Consider the following 24,277-nt stretch of genomic DNA (forward strand, 5'->3'; position numbering starts at 1 on the left):
ATCTTTGAAGATAGAGTACTCAGTACAGTTTCTGCCTCTCTCTGTCTCTTTCATTTCTCTCTGCCTTGAAAAACTATACCCAACCAATGCATCAGTCTCTGAATGATAATGTATCATTATTATTATTTTCAACTTGTAGGACTTTGTTGTTGAAATCATCCAGGTTCAACTACAGAGCTGGAAGCTCTGATTCATTGCAGTGGAAGAAGGAACTGAGTCAATCCCCATGTAACTTTCTCCGTATACCCTGATTTTTCTCTTTCTGTCTCTACCCTCCCCTAGCTATTTGATTCCAATCCCAACTAACTGTGAATTACAATAGTCTTTGAGCCAATATTCGATATTTGTTTGAGCAGCCAATGTCACCAACAACTTTTGTCTGAGGCTCAGAGGAGGAAGCTCATTTTTCTTCATCTAAGCCAATGTGGCTTCAGATCCTAGTTCATATTCTTTATAGTGTTCATCTTAACTGTCACTCTCTCAAGGAGGCTCTTCCTGGTCTTTTGACCTAAATTAAATAGCTCTGTCTTATGCTTCCCTTTTGTACTATTAATCACAAAGTTATTTATTGAAAGACTGCCTCTCTTGCTAGAATGTAAGCCCTATAAAGGCAGGCAGATGGCCATAAGCCCACGCAGCACATCTGTGCCGGTTAGATAAAGGTCCCGCTTTCCCCAGGCAGATGCAGCCCCGTGCCAAGGCACAGGCCTGCCGAGTGGAAAGCTGCCTGCATTCAGTCCCACTGACACCGTTGGCAGGAAAACGCACAAACACACACAATGCCCCAAAGACTGGGAAATATCTGTGTTTTCGCCACTGCATCCCCAGTACCTAACACGAAGTCCAGCATCTAGAAGATGTTTGATAATTATTTATCAGATTGAATTTTAATACTTGGAAGTTTAATACTTGAAAGGAAAGATCTAATCATAACTATAACCTTTCAGTTAATTTGCCCAATTAATTTCCCTACATCTTTCTCTTTCCATCCCCCTTAAAATACACACACACACATCTTCACATCCAGTGTAAAGTCTTTTTTGTTCCAAGCCTGTAATGGAAAATTATTTGCCTACTAAAACCTAGCCTTACACTGAAACGAGTAGAGTAAAAGTGGAAGAAACAATGGATATGAACAGTATATTAATACAGGTCAGATTTTTCTCCCCTATTAATAATTATTAATATATTTTTTGAACATTTAGTCTCTATTTTTACCTCCCTTTCCCGAACAGTTTGTAAAGATCACCTGTATTCTCTTTATAAAACTTGGGTTTTATTTAACTGCAGAGATTTCACCTTTACCCTGTAATCCTTAAAGTAAAATATTTCACTGCATTCGGGACATAGATATTGGACCCAAATATATACATATGAAAAAAGAAATTCCCAGCAAATAGTTATCACCCAAGAGAACAAACTGCCTCAAAAAATTACGGGTCTTGTCATGGGGAGAGTAGTACAGCGTGGAGAAGTCAGCGATTCTGGGACATCTTCCGATGCTCACAAATAGTAGCTGTACTGTTGTGGGGGGTGGCGGGGAGTGGTTAATAATATGGGTAACTGTTGAACCAAGGTGTTATATTCTTGAAGCTAATATAAGATTGTCTATCAACTATACTTCAATTAAAAAAACATTAAGGAACTCGTAATGCCTAGGCATGATCAGCTAGAAATAGGTTAGTATTTGTCACAGATGTGAGAAAGAGATTTCTGCAGGAAGGAGGGAAGTTTGAGTAGTTTTGTATTCTCAATATTTCTCAAGAATATAGGTCCTGCTACCAAAAAAAGGACTACTGTCTCCAGGAGTGCAAATTTATGGGGTTTACTAATTTATTTTCCTTTATGGGCAACATAATAGAATTGCTAAGAATGCATTTTGTTGTGACTTGACTAGAATAGTTACGAAAACCTCGAGATTAGTCTGGCTTCCTTCTGTATCCTAAGGCAATATCATACAGGGTTGCAGCTTCTGACCTTAGAGACCTTCCAGGTCTCAGCTACCATGATCCCAGCCCCAGTCTCCCATCTACTCGCTCCCATCTACTCTCCCATCGTACTCAGTAATTCAGTACGGAACAACCGTACTGAACAGTGTTTTCTGTGTAAGGTTAGAATCAAAGTTCTGCAGGGGTGAAATGCCACCCCGTCACTTACGAGCTATGTATGGATTTGAGCAAGTCATTGAGTTTCTCAGTGTTTCATGTCCTGATCTGAAAAATTAGGATAGAAATAATAACAAAGTCATCTGGGCTAATGTGAGGAGTAAATGAATGAATACATGCAAACCACTTAGAATCCTATCGGGTACAGGTATGCACTCACTAAATGTTAACCTTATACCCTTGGGTAATTGTCTTACCTTTCCTGTGCCTTAGTTTTCTCATTTATAAAGCATGTATAAAAATAACACTCCAACTTTAGACTCTTGTGAAAATCTCAGAATCTATCAGCTTACATGCATATGCCAGGAGTGAATAAAGCTAATACATATTATGAACTGCTAAGCAAATTCTTTCCTTCCTTCTTTCAGTTTGAAAGTACTTTTTTGAACTTTTGTCTTCACTCTGTAAGAAAAACATTTCACTAAAAAAGAGCTAGGAATTTTATATCAAATTAGACAATAGCTGTAGAAATAAAGGCGTTCTTGCTGGTAAGCTTCCAAAGATAGTTAGCATTTTTCTACATATGGAAGACTGAGGCTTTTTCAGTATCAGAGAATGAACTAAAAACATGCTACAAAAATATAAAAGCCTTCTCTCAGAAGCAGAGCAGGTCTCTCACTCCTGGGTCCCCCACTTTTTACTTCTGTGAGTACTCCCCAGGGCATCAATTGATAGAGCAGTCTATCAAAGATGCAGGGAGCAGAATGACCTCCGACAATAGCAGAGAGCAGCGTCTTGCCAAGATGGGGGAGGAAAGATAGAAGAGATGAGCAAAGCCACGCTGAATTGCTCCCGAAGGCCAGCTTGACCTTTCATGTTCAAGCTGCTTTACAGCGCTTCTTCTTCGGGCTTTTCAATAAAACCTTTACAATTTCTCACACTTGGTCAACGTAGGGCCAAAACTTTATAAATACAAATTCTTTGCCCTTCTAGAGCAAAGAAAGGATTGTCTATGTGCATGAGAGATGAGTCTTAGCTCAAGAGTAGTTCAAGTGATAAGGCTAAGGAGGTAGGTGGCTTACAGCCATGCAGTGTGTCCACATTGTAATACACTGATAAAATTATTTAAGCAAGCCTTTTTTAAATTGTCATTTTTCTCATCATAAAAGTGGCATATAGTTGTAGAAAAATTTGAAAATACATATATTTCATATATATTTTTCTCTACATATATATGTAGAGAAATATACACATATATAATATATACATTATGCATATACACATTGTATATATTATATACATACACATAACACACACACACACACAATAAGTCTCAAAATTTGGAAATAACCCAGACAACATTAGACCTTAGATTTTAAGCTCCATGAGGCCAGGGCTCTCCACATGAGGAGGAGCAAAGAGACATGACCCACGCACGTAAGGAGCTTAGGAGGGGGCTGCGCTCCTTCGGGTCTTTACTCAGTCCCTAATCACTCTAAATTTCCCACCAACACTTCCTATTCAACTTTTCTCTATAGTATTGATCATGTTTGAACATATTATATCTTTGCTTAATAATCATATTTATTCATGCATCTCAGATCATAAGTGATTAGACTGATTCCATATGACATATTTTTTATTTATTTTATATTTATAATCTATTCTCACAGGTTTGCTATGATATTGCCAGATTTTAAATAGTGCCTGACCCAGAGAAAAACCCAACCAGTAAATATTTGCTGACTGAATTAATGAGAAAAGAGGGATTAAATAAAAACACACTGCAATGTACCTTTTTCTAATAATTATAAACCTGCCCAATAACTCAGTAAATAAATTATGATTCCTCTATAAAATAAGCTAAAAATATGTATCTCTGTATTTAATAGCATGTAATAAGTTTATTAGATTTTGGAAGTCAGATTATGAAAGAATATATATAATATGATCTCATTTCAATATTCATGCACATATTTGTATATTCATGTTGAAACATGATACCTGCTCTATGTCTGGCATCATGTTACATTCTCAGGCCACATAGATGAAAACAATGTACTCAGAAAATACACATATAAAAGGATAATGATGACACTATTTGACAAGTAATGAATATATGTGCATTCCATCTACTTTAGGAGACGTCTGGAGTCTTGAGAAAATAAGTAGAGAAAGGAGGAACAGTTATCTCCTGCAAGAAAAGGCATGCACACTGACTTTTTAGTGGAACTGCATTGATATCTTAAATTCAGTCCTGACTGCAGATGGGGAACCCTGACTGCAGGGTGGAAAGCCAGAGAATTGCAAAGTGTGTTCTCTGCTTCCGGTGCATACTCCCTTACATGGTGCTCTATCTGCTACTGTACTGAAATCTCAAGACTTTTTTTTTTTATTGCCTTTTTTCTCCATGTCCTTCGTACACCAAAGAAAACAGAGACTTAGAAACTCAGTCGGACACAATTCACCCCGTCTGTCAGCAGTACAATGTTCTCATTTGCAAGTTCATCCCATATCTTCCCTTACAGGGTGGGGCACAGCTAAGAATAGCTACAGAACTTGACTCTAAGCTGTTTGCCGGGAAGCCCTGAACCTCTGCGTGACTCACTGCTGATGTAAATTCTTGTGAGAACGCTGATAAAGAGCCTTTCAGCAAGGGAAGGAGAGAGGGCTGCTTAACAAGTCACTATGACTGCTAAGAACTTCCACTACTTTGGTCTTTTTGTGAGAAAGAGCAAACTTGTAGACAGGCAACACTCCAGAGCATCAGTAAATGGCACAGAGTGAAATTTCTCTCTTACAAAGCTGGATGCTTTCCATTAAATAAAATTTAAATTCTGAAATAAGCTTTGGTCATAAACAGTACCACAGGCTTAAGCAGAGCCAAGGCTTAACCAGCCTGGGACGGCTTGCACAGCCTTCATCTCAAGCCATCCCTGTATTATTTATTATATTAGTCACTCAGACACTTGTATCAGCAAGCCATCTCGGGATATCCCAGATGGATTCAATTCTCAAATACACACTTAAAAATCTGGAAATAAAATGAAAATAATAATCATCATCGGGAAAATGTAGGCACTCTGCTAAGCCCTTTACTTGCATTTTTCTAATTTAATTTTCATAATAACTCCATAAAGTATATTAGGTTGTTAGATGGAATTAAGCTCAGTAACTTGCCCATAGTTAGAAAACTTGGAATCATGATAGCATCCTGCAACTTGGCATTACCTTCTTCCATTTTAATTTCACGACCACCTGCTATGGTAAATCAAGAAATTAATATCATGTCACTTGAACTTTTTAATGAGATTTTGTGCAAGTCCCTGCTAATGGTAAAAAAAGACTATTAATTCAAACTTTTTTATTGCACTCATCTAGAATGAGAATTAGGAGGAAAGATATTTTTTTTGTCTAAACCATGAAAGAAGAGCATCATGAATGCTCACCACTCTCACATGAGGTTCAACAGGTAGAAAAATATAAAGATCATCTCTTCAACATTCAAAAGTTCCAGCGCCATATGTATTCTTTCATCTTATGAAATAGCTTGACACTTGACAGTTTTGAACCACAAAAGTGGGAATTGTGCATGATTCAACCCACTAGACAACACAGTTGTACTTAAGGGTAGAGCCAGGCAGACCTATGTTCAAGTCCTAGTACAGCCACTTTCTAGCTTTGGGACCTTGGCACACCATTATTCTTACTCTGCTCTGGCTCATAGGTCCTTTCGATGTAAAATGGGGTTAATGAAAACGTCCACCTTTGTGAGAAGCTGACCACCCATGCCATAGTCAGCAGTCCACCACACTCTGACCATTGCATAAGGCATTCATTTACTTTCTAACTAAGCCAACAAGCCCCCAGCCCACATCCCTTCCTCTTAAATGATCTCTTGAGTCAAAGTACATCCACATATTTATATGAACTCTCATTGGCAACTCTATCCCTTTGTCTGTGAAATAAATGTCAGATTCACTTTAGAACCCAATAAAGATTCATTTGTGCACTCTTCTCATTCTAGAATTATATACTTAAAATTAGTCACAATGTTTTCTCATATATCTACCTTGAACCATCACTGTCCCCTTTTCAGGAAGAAAAATTTTTTTCCTTATAATTTCTCTGTAAAACAGAAAGAGAGGAACATCTTTGAATGTGTGGTAAGACTAGCAATTACAGCTCAAGGGATTTTTAACACATTATATAAACATTTCTGACAATGTTTATCCATTTTATGTAATTATTTACTGTTTCAGTTATTTTCTGTAAAAGAAAAATAGATATCTGTGTCTTTTAAAAACAAAAATGCTAATTAATTCTCTAAAATCAGTGTTATTAAACATAGCCTAAGTCCTTTTATTTGCCAGAGTTGCAGAAAGAATATAAATGTTTTAATGAATGGTTGAAAAATAGATGGATGAACTTTAAGTTTTCTTCTGCCTTGGGAATGTCATGATTTTGAAAGAAGCTTAATATACTTCCTGACTCCATTGCTACCTTACCTCTTATTCCACTTTTTGGCTTAGGTATGTTATTTATCACAGTTGTCCCATGACCACCCAGTTTGATATTCATCACAGCCTAATATAGGATGAACATATATTTCTTTCCCAGGACCCAGTGATTGGGCAAAGGGCTATGCCTATGATTGAAAGGTAACTTACCAAGGTAAGTTAGAGTCTTCACTCTATTATAAAAGTTATAATTTTCTAGCTTGAGACATCACCATCTTTTCCACCATAACCCATGAGCCCACTAAGAGCAAAGTCAACACAGAGAAGCTGGAAGATGATGAGAAAGAAGGTCAGAACAGCAATGAGATGCAGAGAGTCGGAACACTGAACACACCATTTAAAATCCTGGATTCAGCTGTGCCTGAAGTCCACATGCCTGTGGTCTTCCCATTATACTAACCAATAAATTCCTTTTTATCAAAAACATGTTGGGTTGAATTTCTGTTACCAGCAATGAAAAAAAAAAGTAAAATTCTTGGCATAATGAGTCCATAAGTGCTTATTAAATTTTAGCTGTATATATATATATATATATATATATATATATATCAACAACCACATTTTTTAAATATAGACTGGTATAGTAAGATGAGAACATAAAGATCTATTTTTGTTCCTTCACTTTACTTTCTGAAAAAACTGAGTCTCAGGGTAATGTGTTTCTCACAGTCAAACTGTTCTTCATTTGCATATCTGAGAACAAAATCCAGATTTTCTTCCTCCTACATGTTATATTCCCAAAAAAGTTATCTACAATATAAGTGACACTATCAGGAATAATTAAGGCCTAAAAGGGACATTAGAAGGTTTCAGGAAAAGGTAAACAGAAAAAAGAAATGAACGATCTGCTTTCAAATTGAGTATGGGGTGTTTCGTATGTTTTATGTTTTGTACTTTTCTTAGACAACATTAAAATAATCAGAAAATCAGAATTTTTTCCATTCCTGTTATTACTACCCATTCCCTCCTTTTGTGTTATAGTGAAAAAGAAAACACTTAATATTTGAAGTGGCTTATTTAGATTTAAATTATTCAATAACTGAATACAAAGAATGTGCATTGACCCCAAGCACCCAGAAAGAACTATACAATGTATCACAAACAGAAGAAAGATGACTAAACCATAGGAACTGGAGGACTAGCTCTTCAAATGTTAACACTGCATATTAATGCTGCACCAGGCTAGGTCTGACAAGGAGCTCGGTATGAGTGTGGGGGAAGAGGTGTGGGGCAGGGAGCACAAAGGAGATGAAGATAAATAACTCTGAAGTACCTGGGGAGGCTTTCCTGAAAAAGTGGCCTTTGAGCTGACTTTACTGAAGGGTTGAATTTCAAAAGCCTGAGTTGGAAACATGGCAGAACAAAAACTTGCAGATGTAATCAACAGCATGACTACAGAAACTCAAAAGTTCATGTTCATAAACACAGCGGTCATGGATCCATTAAAAGTTCACGTGAAGAACAAGTGGATAAAAATAGTGCTAGGTGATGGATACCAAGAGAAGATCTTACTGTCTTCAATATGCTCTCAGATTTCTCAAAATCTCAAGGAGTTTAGGGGATTAATACAATGACTCCCATACAACACATCAGAATATAAAAATGCACTCTATTGTCCATGTGACCATTTGGGTCAAAACACAGCTTCCATCATGTTGTGTTTTCACATCTAAAACTTTGAATTCAACTATAAAGACATTCAATCCAGCATAGTTTACATCAGCAAAAATCAAAACAAGCAAAGTTATAAACAATCTAAATGTCAAGCAGCACATTGTCAAAGTAATTATAATATCCAAAGCATGGAATACAAAGACAAATTCACATTATAGAAGAATACTTAATGAGGAAAATGATGTTCAAATACATTGTTAAGTGGGAAAAAAAAAGGTTACTAAATACTATATACAGAATTAATCTCTGTATGCATCTGTATAAAACAAGATTATACTACAAGATATTAACAATAGTTATAGCCAGATGATGAGGTAAAAAAAACATTTATAAGTATTTTAATTTTCTTCCTTTTTCTTATTTGTGCTTTAAACCTTTACTGCAGAGAATATATACTACTTTTGTAAAGTAAAAATATATGTATGTACTTAAGAATGTGGAAGGCTTAATTCTTTACCCAGGAGAAAGTGAATTTAAATTAGACACTGGGATCCAGATGTTTGTTCAGAAAGAAAATGAGTAAATTAATGAATAAAAGCTATCCTTCTCTGAAACGAGAGCTCCCATTTCTAAAACTACTATACAATTTAGTCAAATCTTTCACAAACCAATAGTCAAATTCATTTGTTTAATTCTGGGACAATTTTTGAGCTATCATCAACATTTCAGTCAGAATACATGAAATGAACTTTAGTGTAATAAAATTTCACATAATGTATATTTGAAATAACTGGAAGAAAGGGAATAAACTAATTACCTTTGGACATCACCTCAGAAGGTAATACTTCAGAACTGTTTAATGATTACTTTATTGAAACTACGACTAATTTACATCAGGTTACTAATTGTATGCAAGATATAACTGACATAAGAGATACATTTATACACTTTTGCATAATAATTTAAAATAATCAGGGTTGGGAGTGGGTGGTGGTATTTAGCTGAGCACTACAGCCTCTGTCTCAGGCAAGAAGGCTTCTCCACTTGCTAAGCCTGTATCCTAAGGATGCCTTAGCTTCTCCCCACAGTAAATAGGGTGTTTCCCAATTTGCTCTCTTCACCCACTATTTATCTTTGTGGGAGATGAAGCGTAGAGCAATATTAATTGTAAAACAAATACCATCAGCAAAGTCCAGCATTTGTGTCAACTATTGACCTTTTCTGACAAATCACCTGCATCTGGCCCACAGCTAACCGTGAGTAACTCAAACCACAGAAAGTGAAACCGCACCCAAGGGGGAACTTACTGTATCACCAGTCTAGTCTCAGCTTCCAAACACAAATACTTGACGCATACCAGTGCCACCAGAGGCTCAGCCTGGCATCTTCACCTGTGTCCTGTGGAAACACTTGTCTCTTGAGGGGAAACACAAGTCAGCTTGTGACTTGATCATTCCTCTTACTCCCTCCTGAGCAACCGGAACCTGCCCCTTCCCTCAAGGACCCCTTTCCCCCAACATCTTGCTAACAGAGGGATGGAAGAGAGTGGCTCTCACTTTTTGCCATCACCCTCCTTCATGAGCACACCTCCTAGAAACTGGAAACACATCAAGACACTCCTCCATTCCTGACTTCCAATCATTGCTCTCTGCCATCTGCTGATAACCTCTGTTCACTCAAAATCCACATTCACAGGCACCACCTCTTCCCAGCCCGTGACAGATGATACAGGTCTGTCACGTTCTGACTGCAGGGCCATTGCCATCATCCTTGATGATTTTAGTGTCTTCAATCCAGTCTTTTCTATGTCCCATTCTTCCTACAGAGATCTCATGCTTTTCTTCAATAATGAGCTAAGCTTCTTCAGAAGAAGTCCAATCTTCTCCACCAGCTACGTACTACACAATCCCTTGGAAGCTGTATAGTCATTAAAATGGTCGGTAGAGAAGTTAAGAGCACATTCTTGAGTTTGTGTCCTATATATGGCACATGGTGTGATCTTGGGAAAAATATGTCACCTCTGTAGACTTTGGCTTCCCTCTATAAAAAGGGGGACAATGAAAATCTGTATTCACAGCTATTGCTGAGAGGATTCTATCATCTAATGCAATTAACATGCTCAGCATAATAACTGCCACACAGTAAACTCTTAACATGTTACATTTTCTTCTTGTTGTTGGTATTATTTTTCCATTAGTCCCTCACTTCTCTACCCACATTCACTAGGAGCGCCCTAGGTGAAGGCCAACAGTGACACCTAGTCAACGGTCAGCAGGTTTCAATCTTCATCCATCTCCAAAACTCCTTCCTACTCGGGCTCCTCCTGACAATGCACACTCTTACGTCCTCCCTACTAACTCTGCCATCATATTCTTCATGTAAACCTTCAAGTGTAGAATTTCTTATTTGGTAGGAGTACTAATTCCATCTATTGGCTTCAACTACTGTTTGTATGCACTTATTGTTCTAGCTCTAATTTTGCATTTCCAACTCCCTGATGGGATATCTTCACATGGTTAATTTGGCAGAAGCTCAGGCTGACCGTTTAAGATAAAATCTGTGCCATCTCCACACAATGCACTCCTCCTCAGCAAACAGAACTATCCTCCTACATCCATGCTCATATCACCCATCCTCAACTCAGGCTTCCCCCAGTGGCCAAGGACGTGTCAAAGCCCACAAACCTTGCCTCTGTAACCCCTATCCCCTCTCTATTCACCGACCATCTCTCTTGTTCCCTAGCACCTATCTCAAGTAAAGCTTTTGATCTGCCTACCATGTAACTTTGACACTGACCAGAAATTATGTCAAAGAAACCACTCTAGAATCATATCTATTTCAACCATGAGTAAATTTCACATGATGACTAAGTCCATATTATGTCAACTCAGTTTTATTACAGAATTTCCAGACATCATAGTTATCTGAGTTGAGCATGGGTCAGATAATTTACTTTTTGTTTTCAGCTTAACAGCAGGCACTTCCAAACTTTCAAGTATCTGCTATTATTTTTCTCCCTCAGTGAGTGCCAAATTAGCTCAGTTTTAGTTAATGTTCGAGAGTGGAAAAATAAGGCTATCCTCAGCAGGAAGCAGAGAAAATGACTAACTAGATATGATTTCAAGGAGCAAGACATTTCTCTATTCCTGGCCCATTGTCAGTGAGGCATCATATCCAAGGTTTTTCCCCAGATAATCATGATTGTATTTGAAGAAATAGACAAAAGAATATTAATTTCAATAGTGAAATAATGGGCACAATCTTAATGTCAAATAATAGTGGATTGTCTAAATAACTAAGGGTACAGTCCTGTAGTACAAAACTATTGAAATATTAAATATAGTTTATCAACATATTTAAATATATAGAAACTAATAACACAAATTAAGAGAAAAGGCACAGTTTAAAACTTTCACATAAGATGATTCCAACTTCTTATACGAAGAACATATAAAATTAGCCAAGGTAGTCTCAGACAGATGGGATCATGGGAATTTTTCTCTTTTTGTTTGACTGTATTTTCTGTGTGTTCCACAGTGAAAATGTATTAAATTATAGGGTGGAAAAGCTAAGAGTCTTTTTATTAAAAATAACAGTGCAAAAGAAGAAGAAGAAAAAAAGCAATGCCTATGCCTTAAGAATAGCTTTTTATTGGTCAGCATTTAAAGGTAATATAAATTTGGTTATCCAGTGTTTGTGGAAAGCATACTTTGATGCACTCTTGGGAAAAAGATGATAGGAGTTTCTGAAGACACTAGAAGTAAGGGAAATATAGCCACCAATGACTAGGATGGTCAAAGAAAGAGGAGGATAAAAATATCAGCTTTCCCACTTAATAATCTTGCCTAGAGAGAGCTTGCCACCAAAAACAGATGACCTTAAAGAAATGCAAAATTAGAGGTCTCTGCCAAATACACCTTTATTCTCCCAAAAGCCATGGCAACTCTACCTGCATGATAAAATAGGTCATGATGATTCACACAGAAATCAAATCTATGTTGTTGCCACTAGCATATTCCTTGAGACATTTAAAGCTTTAAAATTTGGTCATACTCAGTATACCATCATGCCTCATGAATTACCAATGAGGGAAATATAATTCAACAATCTGAAGCCAACTCTCAAATAACTCTATTTCAAATAATAGAACATTTTACAATAAAATCTTGAATTCCCTACATGTCAAACACTGTGTATAATCCCATAAACTATTTCCTGTTACACAGTCTCACTATGAAATTTTATGCTACTTTCTATTTTTTGCAAGAGCAACCTGTTTAAGTTTGAAAGAACACTGCTGCACCTAAGCAAGGCTAAAGAGGAACTTTAAAAGGTCCTTTTCAAATAGGAATACTACGTTCCTTGAATCCTCTCTGTTGATTGGCTCTGGCAATCTCTCTCTAATACATATGGCATTAATTTAATTGGCTCAGTAGCCCTTAAAGGCATCAAAATGAAGTATAATTAACAATTTTTAAATGAAACTTAATGCCTTATTTTGAAAAGATGTTATTTGGAAGAAAAGCCTGCCACTAATGGAAAAGACTACTTTCAAGCACTGAACAATTGGCAAAAGCAACTGTGTGTTTGAGCAAAAGTGAACAAGGACCCAAGTGGTTGACATATTTCCTAAACATTTCACTTTTTTATCAGAAAAAAAATGAGGTATATATTTTAAACAATATTAAGAGACCCTGGAATACACAGTATCCCATTTGGACCAAAGTGATCGACTTACCAGGGAAAAGAGCATAATTCCTCATTGCAGCAGTAGCACACAGCTTGTCTACAGACAACGACTGAAGGTGACGCAGTGGAGGATGGCTGCTTGGCATTCTGTTTTCATTCACTCCTAAAGGACTGCAGCAGCTTTTTAAATTGATTGTGGCTTTTAATTCCTGAACCAGGAACCACAGACCAAGGTAATTGGCATATTTGTTAAATTTAAGGACTAAACACTTAAAGCGACCAGACTATTTAGTGCGTTTCTATGAATCACTGAATTTGTACTAGCAATAGAATGATAATGTAAGTGTTCCTATCTAAAAGTTCCAGAAATATGGCTTTTACTCTACTTGTAAAGGAAGAAAGAAACACTAAAGTCATCATCTCTTTGGTAATTTCTTCAAAATAAAGTGGCAAAACACACAGCTTCTCAAAGATCTGAATCTCCTTGATTCTACAGCCAATACCCCATTCCAGTCCACCTTCACTTCACAATTTTGGGCTAAGTAAGGCTCTACCTTGCTCCCTGCTTCTAACTTCTCTTCATTCTCGTCTATTTTACACACTGCTGCCAAACTAAGTTTCCTGTAATGCCATCTTCAGCATTCGGTCACTTAACTTTCCCTTAAATTAGTTAAAAGTGGATTTCCACTGCGTACTCAAGGTTGGCTCCCCATGTAAGTCCTTCACTTCTTTCTACATCATAACTTATCACTAACTGGCATCCTAGTCTCTAATTCTAAGAGGGATCCCAGCCCATCTTTGTGCCAAATACCGTTTTCTCTGTCCTAGCTCTGAGCTGGCTGGGTCCCCTGACGCAGTAAGTTTTACATAGAGATTGGTGGAGAATATAACTTAGCATGAAACATTAAAGTCATAGGACTGTGGGGGCAGCAGGTTTCCTTTGAGACAGTTGAGGGTAGACAAGAAAAAAACCTATCTGAAATAAACCCAAACACCAAGGAGAGATATTATGTAGATGTTGACCCTGGCATGCTGTGCTAAGCTCTTTCAATTCAGCTCAGTTTTTCAAAATTGATCTACTCAATTCATTACAGTTTAACCACAAGAAAACTAGGTAAAAACTCTTCTTATTAATTTAAAACATCATTTTTACTTTAAAACAAATATACACATATCATGGAGTAAAATGTAAAATTCACATTCCTTCTTTAAGGTAAAATTAAAACATTTTGTACAAATGTCCAACTTATAGGAGACAGCATTAGACTATAGGGGATATTTGGGGGTACTTGCTCCCCCCCAAGTGCTCTGACTTGAGGCTACCTCAAAGGAAGCAGCACTGGGTCTAATAAAGGTTTTGGGGTGTGTAGGAAAAGGGGTGAGGCAAGGTGCTATCCTGGCAGACATCTCAGAGAACACTGCTGGGAAATCTCTTAAGGTCTTGAGACTTTGCCTACAATTCACAGAGAACACATATAGCTGGCTTTCAGTCTTTCCAGATGAAACCTTGTTCTCCGTTATGTTTTATGTCTCCTCTCCTAGTCACGGCTGCTTCACTACCCCCCAAGCCAGCTAAAAATTCTTTCCTAACGGAGGATGGGATCAAGGATGATTGTAATGGTTAATTATGTATCAGCTTAACTGGTCTTACCAACGCCCAGGTAGCTGATAAAACATTATCTCTTAGTGTGTCTGTGAGTGTTTCCGGAAGAAGTTAGCATTTGAAGGAGCCTGAAGGAAGATCTGCCCTGAGCAGTGCGGTGGTCATCACTAAATCCTGTGAGGGCCCAAACAGGACTAAAAGGTAGAGGAAGGGTGAATTCTCTCTCTGCCTGCTGGGGCTAGGACATCCACCTTCTTCTGCCCTTAGACACTGAGGCTCCTAGTTCTTGGGCCTTCAGACATGGGCTGAATTATACAACGGGCGTTCCTCATTCTCCAGCTTGTAAACAGCATGTTGTGGCATATCTCAGCCTCCATAATCATGTGAGCCAATATAAATCTCCTTTTATATATCTAAATCTGGATGGATGGATGGATGGATGGATGGATGGATGGATGGATAGGTAGGTAGATAGATAGATAGATAGATAGATAGATTAGATAGATAGATAGATAGATAGATAGATAGATAGATAGATAGATAGATAGATAGATAGATAGATAGATAGATAGATAGATAGATAGATAGATAGATAGATAGAGATATAGATATAGATAGACAGATAGATAGACAGACAGACAGACAGATAGATAGATAGATAGATAGATAGATAGATAGATAGATAATCCTATTGGTTCTGTTTCTCTATAGGACCCTAATATAATTATTATGATTATGATGGTAATGGAGAGCTTCCTTCCTTTCCAGATTTCAAGGCTTTGTGATATACATTACCTATTTATATATAGGCAAATATATTACATTATACATATATATATGCATTCAAATATCTATATACATATATACCTTATTACACACACACATGCACAAAAATACACGTACATGACCTATATTCATACATTACATATATATTACTTACAAAGTACATATATATTACTATGATATCTTAGAAAATACCATGTCAGGTTTATAGAGAAGGAATTTTATTCCTAACTTATAAATGAGGAAACTGAGGGAGGGAGAGGTTTGGTAAGCGGTCCCTGGTCAGGAGTCCTGGGACCAGATCGGCTGTCTTTGCGCTCTAAGAACTGTCAATGACTCCTCTGTTTTTTGTTTCAACATGTTTTGCTTATACCACAGAGTACTAGTTTGTAGATATTTTGTAAATGTTCTTATGTAATTACACATTTTGTACCCAACTAAATTGTGACTTGCTGATGATAATCTCAGTTATTATATTGTCCAATTTTCTGGCTACTGTTATCGTAATGACTTAAAAAAATAATTCACTTGGGATCCTTAAATTAGTTGCTAGGGAAACAAGCTAAAAATTCAGACACATATCTATAACTATATTTATTGAAATCAAGAAAAAAAGGAGAAGGAGGAGGAGGAGGCAGATAGGGGCTGATCCTCCTTCTCATTATCTCACCTAACCAGAAAATCATCAGGAAAGCCTTAGGCAATGGAAGGTACTTGGTCCAGACAATGCATTTTATATCTAGGGAGGCTGTTGACAGTTCTTCACTCAAGGAAAGCCTAGGACTAAAAACTGTAGACACACAAACTATTGAGAAAGAAGGTGGGTTGAATTCCAGTGGACACTGTTAGTTGTTTGATCAACATTCATTCACTTTCTACCCTAAAAGAACGCTAATATTTTTAAGGAACCCACTATTTCTCCACAATCCCTATGTGGACTGAAGAAAATTGACCTGATTCCAAAAACAGGGGAAAAAAATCTTAATTTCTAATTCAGTAGTTTTCAAGAAGTGGTACCATTCTCCTAGTGTTTTGGGTATGTATGTGAGCATTTTTTGGTCATCACAGTGGCAAATGCTTTAGACATTTTGCACCTGAAATCCAAGGAATATAAATGAGCTCCGGTGAACAGGATAGCCCATAAAACCAAGAATTATTATACCATCCAAAATGCCAACAGTGGGCCTGTTGAAATTCACTAGTATAAACTAATCAATGACCAGATGCTTCAGCAATGGCAAAAATACTTGAATAGACCCCTCACTGATGATACACAGATTCATATCTGCACATGAGAAGATGGCCAACATCATTAGCTGTTAGGGATGCAAGTTAAAACCAGGATAAGATACCAGTCCACAACTTATTAGAATGACTATCAAAAAAAATACTGAAAATACCATGTGCAAGTAAGGACACAGAGCAACTGGAACTCTCTCACACTGCTGGTGGGAATGCAAATGGTCCTTCCACTATGAGGAAACACTTTGGCAACTTCTTATAAATGTAAACATATACTTACATGACCACAGAGTTATTTAATATAGAGAACTGAGGGCTTACGTTCACACTAAAATGGTACACTATTGTTTACAATAGCTTTATTTCTAATAGTCCAAAACTGGAAATAACCCAAATGCTCAGGAGGTGAATGGTCAAACACCCTGAAACACCTGCATAATGGACTCTTACTCAACAATAAAGGACCAAAGTATTGTTCTACTGAAGCAGACCTCAAAGGCATTATTTTGAGTGAAAGAAGCCAATCTCAAAAGTTTACGTATTATATGATTCTATTGATATGGCAATCTCAGAAAGTCATAACTGTAGTTTTGAAGAATGGATCAGTGGTTGCCAGGGGTTAAGAGGAGTAGAAAGATGTAAATACAGAAGGGCAATTTTCAAATTTCATATTGTGTTTAAATTTCATACTGGGCATTTGTGAAAAACAAAATTCAGTCAAGTAAATCTGAGATCTAACTGGCTTTATTAAGCAATTCATGTATCAGACAGCACCCCATCTAGCAAGTTGAGAGAAGTTCTGAGAAATTGTACAAAATGGAAGGTTTTTATTAGGAAGAAGGGTAGGGCAAGAAGTTATTAGCAAAAGAAGAGAAGGGATTGTTTCAGGCAAGGTCACCCTCCCTTGAGGGGTAAGAGCAGGAAGTCTGATGCAGATGACCTCATCTTATTTTTGAGGGGGAAAGGGGAAGAAGGAGAAGAGTCATGTGACAGATTACCTCATTGGCGCTGACCAGAAATTCCTGATTGACTATTAAATGGTTACATTCCTGGAATAGGCTAAAACTGTAATAAACTCTTGGTTTGAAGAAGCAAATTGACAGAGTCTGAAGCCCAGACCTCATCTGGACTTGTCCTTTCTCTTGTTAATAGTCCACACAAAGAAGCTCTTTAAGGTGATTGAACTATTCTACATTCTGATAGTAGTTTATATAAATCTATGAATGTGTTAAAATTTATTGAACTGAACAAAAAAAAATTGTACTGTATGCTAATTCAAAATGAAATTAAAAATAATAATTACCAGATATATTCATTCAATAGCTTTTTCACATAGCAACAGGGTTCTCAGGAACAACTAACATTATTTAGTAAAGAATAAATACACACATTAGAAAGCAATAGAGCAGAAAAGAGGGAGAAAAATCCACTGGGAAATGTGAGGGGAGGGTAATAATTTCTGGATAAGAATAAGGACACAGGTGAGAGAGGGGCAGAAGATGGCAGCATGAGTAGAGCAGCGGAAATCTCCTCCCAAAACAACATATATCTATGAAAATATAACAAAGACAACCCTTCCTAGAATAAAGACCAGAGGACACAGGACAATATCCAGACCACATCCGCACCTGAGAGAACCCAGCGCCTCGCGAAGGGGGTAAGATACAAGCCCCGGCCCCGCGGGAGCCGAGCGCCCCTCCCCCCAGCTCCCGGCGGGAGAGGAGCGGGCAGAGCGGGAGGGAGACGGAGCCCAGGGCTGCCGAACACCCAGCCCCAGCCATCCGGGCCAGAGTGCAGGGCGCTCGATACTGGGAAAACAGGGCAGCAAGAACAGTGAGCGGGCACTGGAGGCTGGGCGCCAGAGGACATAAGAAAAGCGCGCGACCATTTTTTTTTTGCTTTTTTGCTGTTTTGTTTTGGCGAGCGCTTTTTGGAAGTCTTAAAGGTATAGGGACCCCAATACTAGGGAAACGGGGCAGAAAGACCGGTGAGCAGAGGCCTGAGGCTGGCACCGCAGAATAAAGAAAAACGAACGACCACCTTTTTTTTTTTTTTTTTAATTAAAAAAATTTTTTTTTTTTTTAATTAAAAAAAAAATTTTTTTTTTCTTTTTTTTCTGGTCGGCGTTGTTTTGTTTTGGCGGGTGCTTTTTGGAAGCCTTAAAGGGGCAGGGCGGGACACTTAATCCAGAGGTAGGGAATCCGGGATCTCTGGGCACCCTAACCCCTGGGCTGCAGGGAGCAGGGAGGCCCCTTACGGAGATAAATAGCCTCCCAGCAGCTCCTGCTCCAACGCGACTCCACCATTTTGGAGTAGCTGCCCAAGCCAGGCCACGCCCACAGCAACAGCGGAGATTAACTCCATAGCAGCCGGGCAGGAAGCAGAAGCCCTGTCTGCGCGCAGCTGCGCAGCACAAGCCACTAGAGGCCGCTGTTCTCCCAGGAGAGGAGGGCCACAAACCAACAAGAAAGGAAGTTCTTCCAGCCATCACTCGTCCCAGCTCTGCAGACTATTCCTATCACCATGAAAAGGCAAAGCTACAGGCAGACAAAGATCACAGAGACAACACCAGAGAAGGAGACAGACCTAACCAGTCTCCCTGAAAAAGAATTCAAAATAAGAATCATAAACATGCTGACAGAGATGCAGAGAAATACGCAAGAGAAATGGGATGAAGTCCGGAAGGAGATCACAGATGCCAGAGAGGAGATCGCAGAAATGAAACAAACTCTGGAAGGGTTTATAAGCAGAATGGATAGAATGCAAGAGGCCATTGATGGAATTGAAATCAGAGAACAGGAACGCATAGAAGCTGACATAGAGAGAGACAAAAGGATCTCCAGGAATGAAACAATATTAAGAGAACTGTGTGACCAATCCAAAAGGAACAATATCCGTATTATAGGGGTCCCAGAAGAAGAAGAGAGAGGAAAAGAGATGGAAAGTATCTTAGAAGAAATAATTGCTGAAAACTTCCCCACACTGGGGGAGGAAGTAATCGAACAGACCACGGAAATACACAGAACCCCCAACAGAAAGGATCCAAGAAGGGCAACACCAAGACACATAATAATTAAAATGGCAAAGATCAAGGACAAGGAAAGAGTGTTAAAGGCAGCTAGAGAGAAAAAGGTCACCTATAAAGGGAAACCCATCAGGCTAACGTCAGATTTCTCAACAGAAACCCTACAGGCCAGAAGAGAATGGCATGATATATTTAATACAATGAAACAGAAGGGCCTTGAACCAAGGATACTGTATCCAGCACGACTATCATTCAAATATGACGGTGGGATTAAACAATTCCCAGACAAACAAAAGCTGAGGGAATTTGCTTTCCACAAACCACCTCTACAGAACATCTTACAGGGACTGCTCTAGATGGGAGCACTCCTAGAAAGAGCACAGCACAAAACACCCAACATATGAAGAATCGAGGAGGAGGAACAAGAAGGGAGAGAAGAAAAGAATCTCCAGACAGTGTATATAACAGCTCAATAAGCGAGCTAAGTTAGGCAGTAAGATACTAAAGAGGCTAACCTTGAACCTTTGGTAACCACGAATTTAAAGCCTGCAATGGCAATAAGTACATATCTTTCAATAGTCACCCTAAATGCTAATGGGTTGAATGCACCAATCAAAAGACACAGAGTAACAGAATGGATAAAAAAGCAAGACCCATCTATATGCTGCTTACAAGAAACTCACCTCAAACCCAAAGACATGTACAGACTAAAAGTCAAGGGATGGAAAAACATATTTCAAGCAAACAACAGTGAGAAGAAAGCAGGGGTTGCAGTACTAATATCAGACAAAATAGACTTCAAAACAAAGAAAGTAACAAGAGATAAAGAAGGACACTACATAATGATAAAGGGCTCAGTCAAACAAGAGGATATAACCATTCTAAATATATATGCACCCAACACAGGAGCACCAGCATATGTGAAACAAATACTAACAGAACTAAAGGGGGATATAGACTGCAATGCATTCATTCGAGGAGACTTCAACACACCACTCACCCCAAAGGATAGATCCACTGGGCAGAAAATAAGTAAGGACATGGAAGCACTGAACAACACAGTAGAGCAGATGGACCTAATAGACATCTATAGAACTCTACATCCAAAAGCAGTGGGATATACATTCTTCTCAAGTGCACATGGAACATTCTCCAGAATAGACCACATACTAGGCCTCAAAAAGAGCCTCAGAAAATTCCAAAAGATTGAAATCCTACCAACCAACTTTTCAGACCACAAAGGCATAAAACGAGAAATAAACTGTACAAAGAAAGCAAAGAGGCTCACAAACACATGGAGGCTTAACAACACGCTCCTAAATAATCAATGGATCAATGACCAAATCAAAATGGAGATCCAGCAATATATGGAAACAAATGACAACAACAACACTAAGCCCCAACTTCTGTGGGACACAGCAAAAGCAGTCTTAAGAGGAAAGTATATAGCAAACCAAGCATATTTAAAAAAGGAAGAGCAATCCCAAATGAATGGTCTAATGTCACAATTATCGAAATTGGAAAAAGAAGAACAGATGAGGCCTAAGGTCAGCAGAAGGAGGGACATAATAAAGATCAGAGAAGAAATAAATAAAATTGAGAAGAATAAAACAATAGCAAAAATCAATGAAACCAAGACCTGGTTCTTCGAGAAAATAAACAAAATAGATAAGCCTCTAGCCAGACTTATTAAGAAGAAAAGAGAGTCAACACAAATCAACAGTATCAGAAACGAGAAAGGAAAAATCACGACGGACCCAACGGAAATGCAAAGAATTATTGGAGAATACTATGAAAACCTATATGCTAACAAGCTGGGAAACCTAGGAGAAATGGACAACTTCCTAGAAAAATATAACCTTCCAAGATTGACCCAGGAAGAAACAGAAAATCTAAACAGACCAATTACCAGCAACGAAATTGAAGCGGTAATCAAAAAACTACCAAAGAACAAAACCCCCGGGCCAGATGGATTTACCTCGGAATTTTATCAGACATACAGGGAAGACATAATACCCATTCTCCTTAAAGTTTTCCAAAAAATAGAGGAGGAGGGGATACTCCCAAACTCATTCTATGAAGCTAATATCACCGTAATACCAAAACCAGGCAAAGACCCCACCAAAAAAGAAAACTACAGACCAATATCCCTGATGAACGTAGATGCAAAAATACTCAACAAAATATTAGCAAACCGAATTCAAAAATACATCAAAAGGATCATACACCATGACCAAGTGGGATTCATTCCAGGGATGCAAGGATGGTACAACATTCGAAAGTCCATCAACATCATCCACCACATCAACAAAAAGAAAGACAAAAACCACATGATCATCTCCATAGATGCTGAAAAAGCATTTGACAAAGTTCAACATCCATTCATGTTAAAAACTCTCAGCAAAATGGGAATAGAGGGCAAGTACCTCAACATAATAAAGGCCATCTATGATAAACCCACAGCCAACATTATATTGAACAGCGAGAAGCTGAAAGCATTTCCTCTGAGATCGGGAACTAGACAGGGATGCCCACTCTCTCCACTGTTATTTAACATAGTACTGGAGGTCCTAGCCATGGCAATCAGACAAAATAAAGAAATACAAGGAATCCAGATTGGTAAAGAAGAAGTTAAACTGTCACTATTTGCAGATGACATGATACTGTACATAAAGAACCCTAAAGACTCCACCCCAAAACTACTAGAACTGATATCGGAATACAGCAAAGTTGCAGGATACAAAATCAACACACAGAAATCTGTGGCTTTCCTATATACTAACAATGAACCAACAGAAAGAGAAATCAGGAAAACAACTCCATTCACAATTGCATCAAAAAAAATAAAATACCTAGGAATAAACCTAACCAAAGAAGTGAAAGACTTATACTCTGAAAACTACAAGTCACTCTTAAGAGAAATTAAAGGGGACACTAACAGATGGAAACTCATCCCATGCTCGTGGCTAGGAAGAATTAATATCGTTAAAATGGCCATCCTGCCCAAAGCAATATACAGTTTTGATGCAATCCCTATGAAACTACCAGCAACATTCTTCAATGAACTGGAACAAATAATTCAAAAATTCATATGGAAACACCAAAGACCCCGAATAGCCAAAGCAATCCTGAGAAAGAAGAATAAAGTAGGGGGGATCTCACTCCCCAACTTCAAGCTCTACTATAAAGCCATAGTAATCAAGACAATTTGGTACTGGCACAAGAGCAGAGCCACAGACCAATGGAACAGACTAGAGAATCCAGACATTAACCCAGACATATATGGTCAATTAATATTTGATAAAGGAGCCATGGACATACAATGGCGAAATGACAGTCTCTTCAACAGGTGGTGCTGGCAAAACTGGACAGCTACATGTAGGAGAATGAAACTGGACCATTGTCTAACCCCATATACAAAAGTAAACTCAAAATGGATCAAAGACCTGAATGTAAGCCATGAAACCATTAAACTCTTGGAAGAAAATATAGGCGAAAACCTCTTAGACATAAACATGAGTGACCTCTTCTTGAACATATCTCCCCGGGCAAGGAAAACAACAGCAAAAATGAGTAAGTGGGACTATATTAAGCTGAAAAGCTTCTGTACAGCAAAAGACACCATCAATAGAACAAGAAGGATCCCTACAGTATGGGAGAATATATTTGAAAATGACACATCCGATAAAGGCTTGACGTCCAGAATATACAAGGAGCTCTCACGCCTCAACAAACAAAAAACAAATAACCCAATTAAAAAATGGGCAGAGGAACTGAACAGACAGTTCACCAAAAAAGAAATACAGATGGCCAACAGACACATGAAAAGATGCTCCACATCGCTAATTATCAGAGAAATGCAAATTAAAACTACAATGAGGTATCACCTCACACCAGTAAGGATGGCTGCCATCCAAAAGACAAACAACAACAAATGTTGTCGAGGCTGTGGAGAAAGGGGAACCCTCCTACACTGCTGGTTGGAATGTAAACTAGTTCAACCATTGTGGAAAGCAGTATGGAGGTATATCAAAATGCTCAAAACAGACTTACCATTTGACCCAGGAATTCCACTCCTAGGAATTTACCCTAAGAACGCAGCAATCAAGTTTGAGAAAGACAGATGCACCCCTATGTTTATAGCAGCACTATTTACAATAGCCAAGAATTGGAAGCAACCTAAATGTCCATCAATAGATGAATGGATAAAGAACATGTGGTACATATACACAATGGAATACTACTCAGCCATAAGAAAAGGGCAATTCCAATCATTTGCAGCAACATGGATGGAGCTGGAGGGTATTATGCTCAGTGAAACAAGCCAAGCGGAGAAAGAGAAATACCAAATGATTTCACTTATCTGTGGAATATAAGAACAAAGGAAAAACTGAAGGAACAAAACAGCAGCAGAATCACAGAACTCAAGAATGGACTAACAGGTAGGTATCAAAGGGAAAGGGACTGGGGAGGATGGGTGGGTAGGGAGGGATAAAGGGGGGATAAGTAGGGGGGTATTAAGATTAACATACATGGGGGGGTAGGAGAAAAGGGAGGGCTGTACAACACAGAGAAGGCAAGTAGTGATTCTACAACATTTTGCTATGCTGATGGACAGTGACTGTAAAGGGGTTTATAGGGGAGACCTGGTATAGGGGAGAGCCTAGTAAACATAATATTCGTCATGTAAGTGTAG

General features: G+C 38.3%; 1 protein-coding gene across 16 annotated transcripts in view; it reads right to left on the minus strand.

Annotated features, from left to right (window-relative positions):
* The window catches only part of MLIP (muscular LMNA interacting protein), a 256,856-nt gene that overhangs the window by 205,963 nt on the left and 26,616 nt on the right, over window positions 1–24,277 (minus strand). The window contains exon 1 of one of the 16 annotated variants that reach the window (XM_057493923.1): window positions 12,978–14,555. The exons of the other annotated variants lie outside the window; for them this stretch is intronic. Coding sequence (XP_057349906.1) covers window positions 12,978–12,992 — 15 coding nt within the window. The 5' untranslated portion in view covers window positions 12,993–14,555. Of the gene's footprint in view, window positions 1–12,977; window positions 14,556–24,277 lie in introns of those variants that run through there. 16 annotated transcript variants of the gene reach the window in all.

This window comes from Manis pentadactyla, chromosome 16 (assembly GCF_030020395.1).
Source record: "Manis pentadactyla isolate mManPen7 chromosome 16, mManPen7.hap1, whole genome shotgun sequence".
NCBI classification, from domain to species: Eukaryota; Metazoa; Chordata; class Mammalia; order Pholidota; family Manidae; genus Manis; species Manis pentadactyla.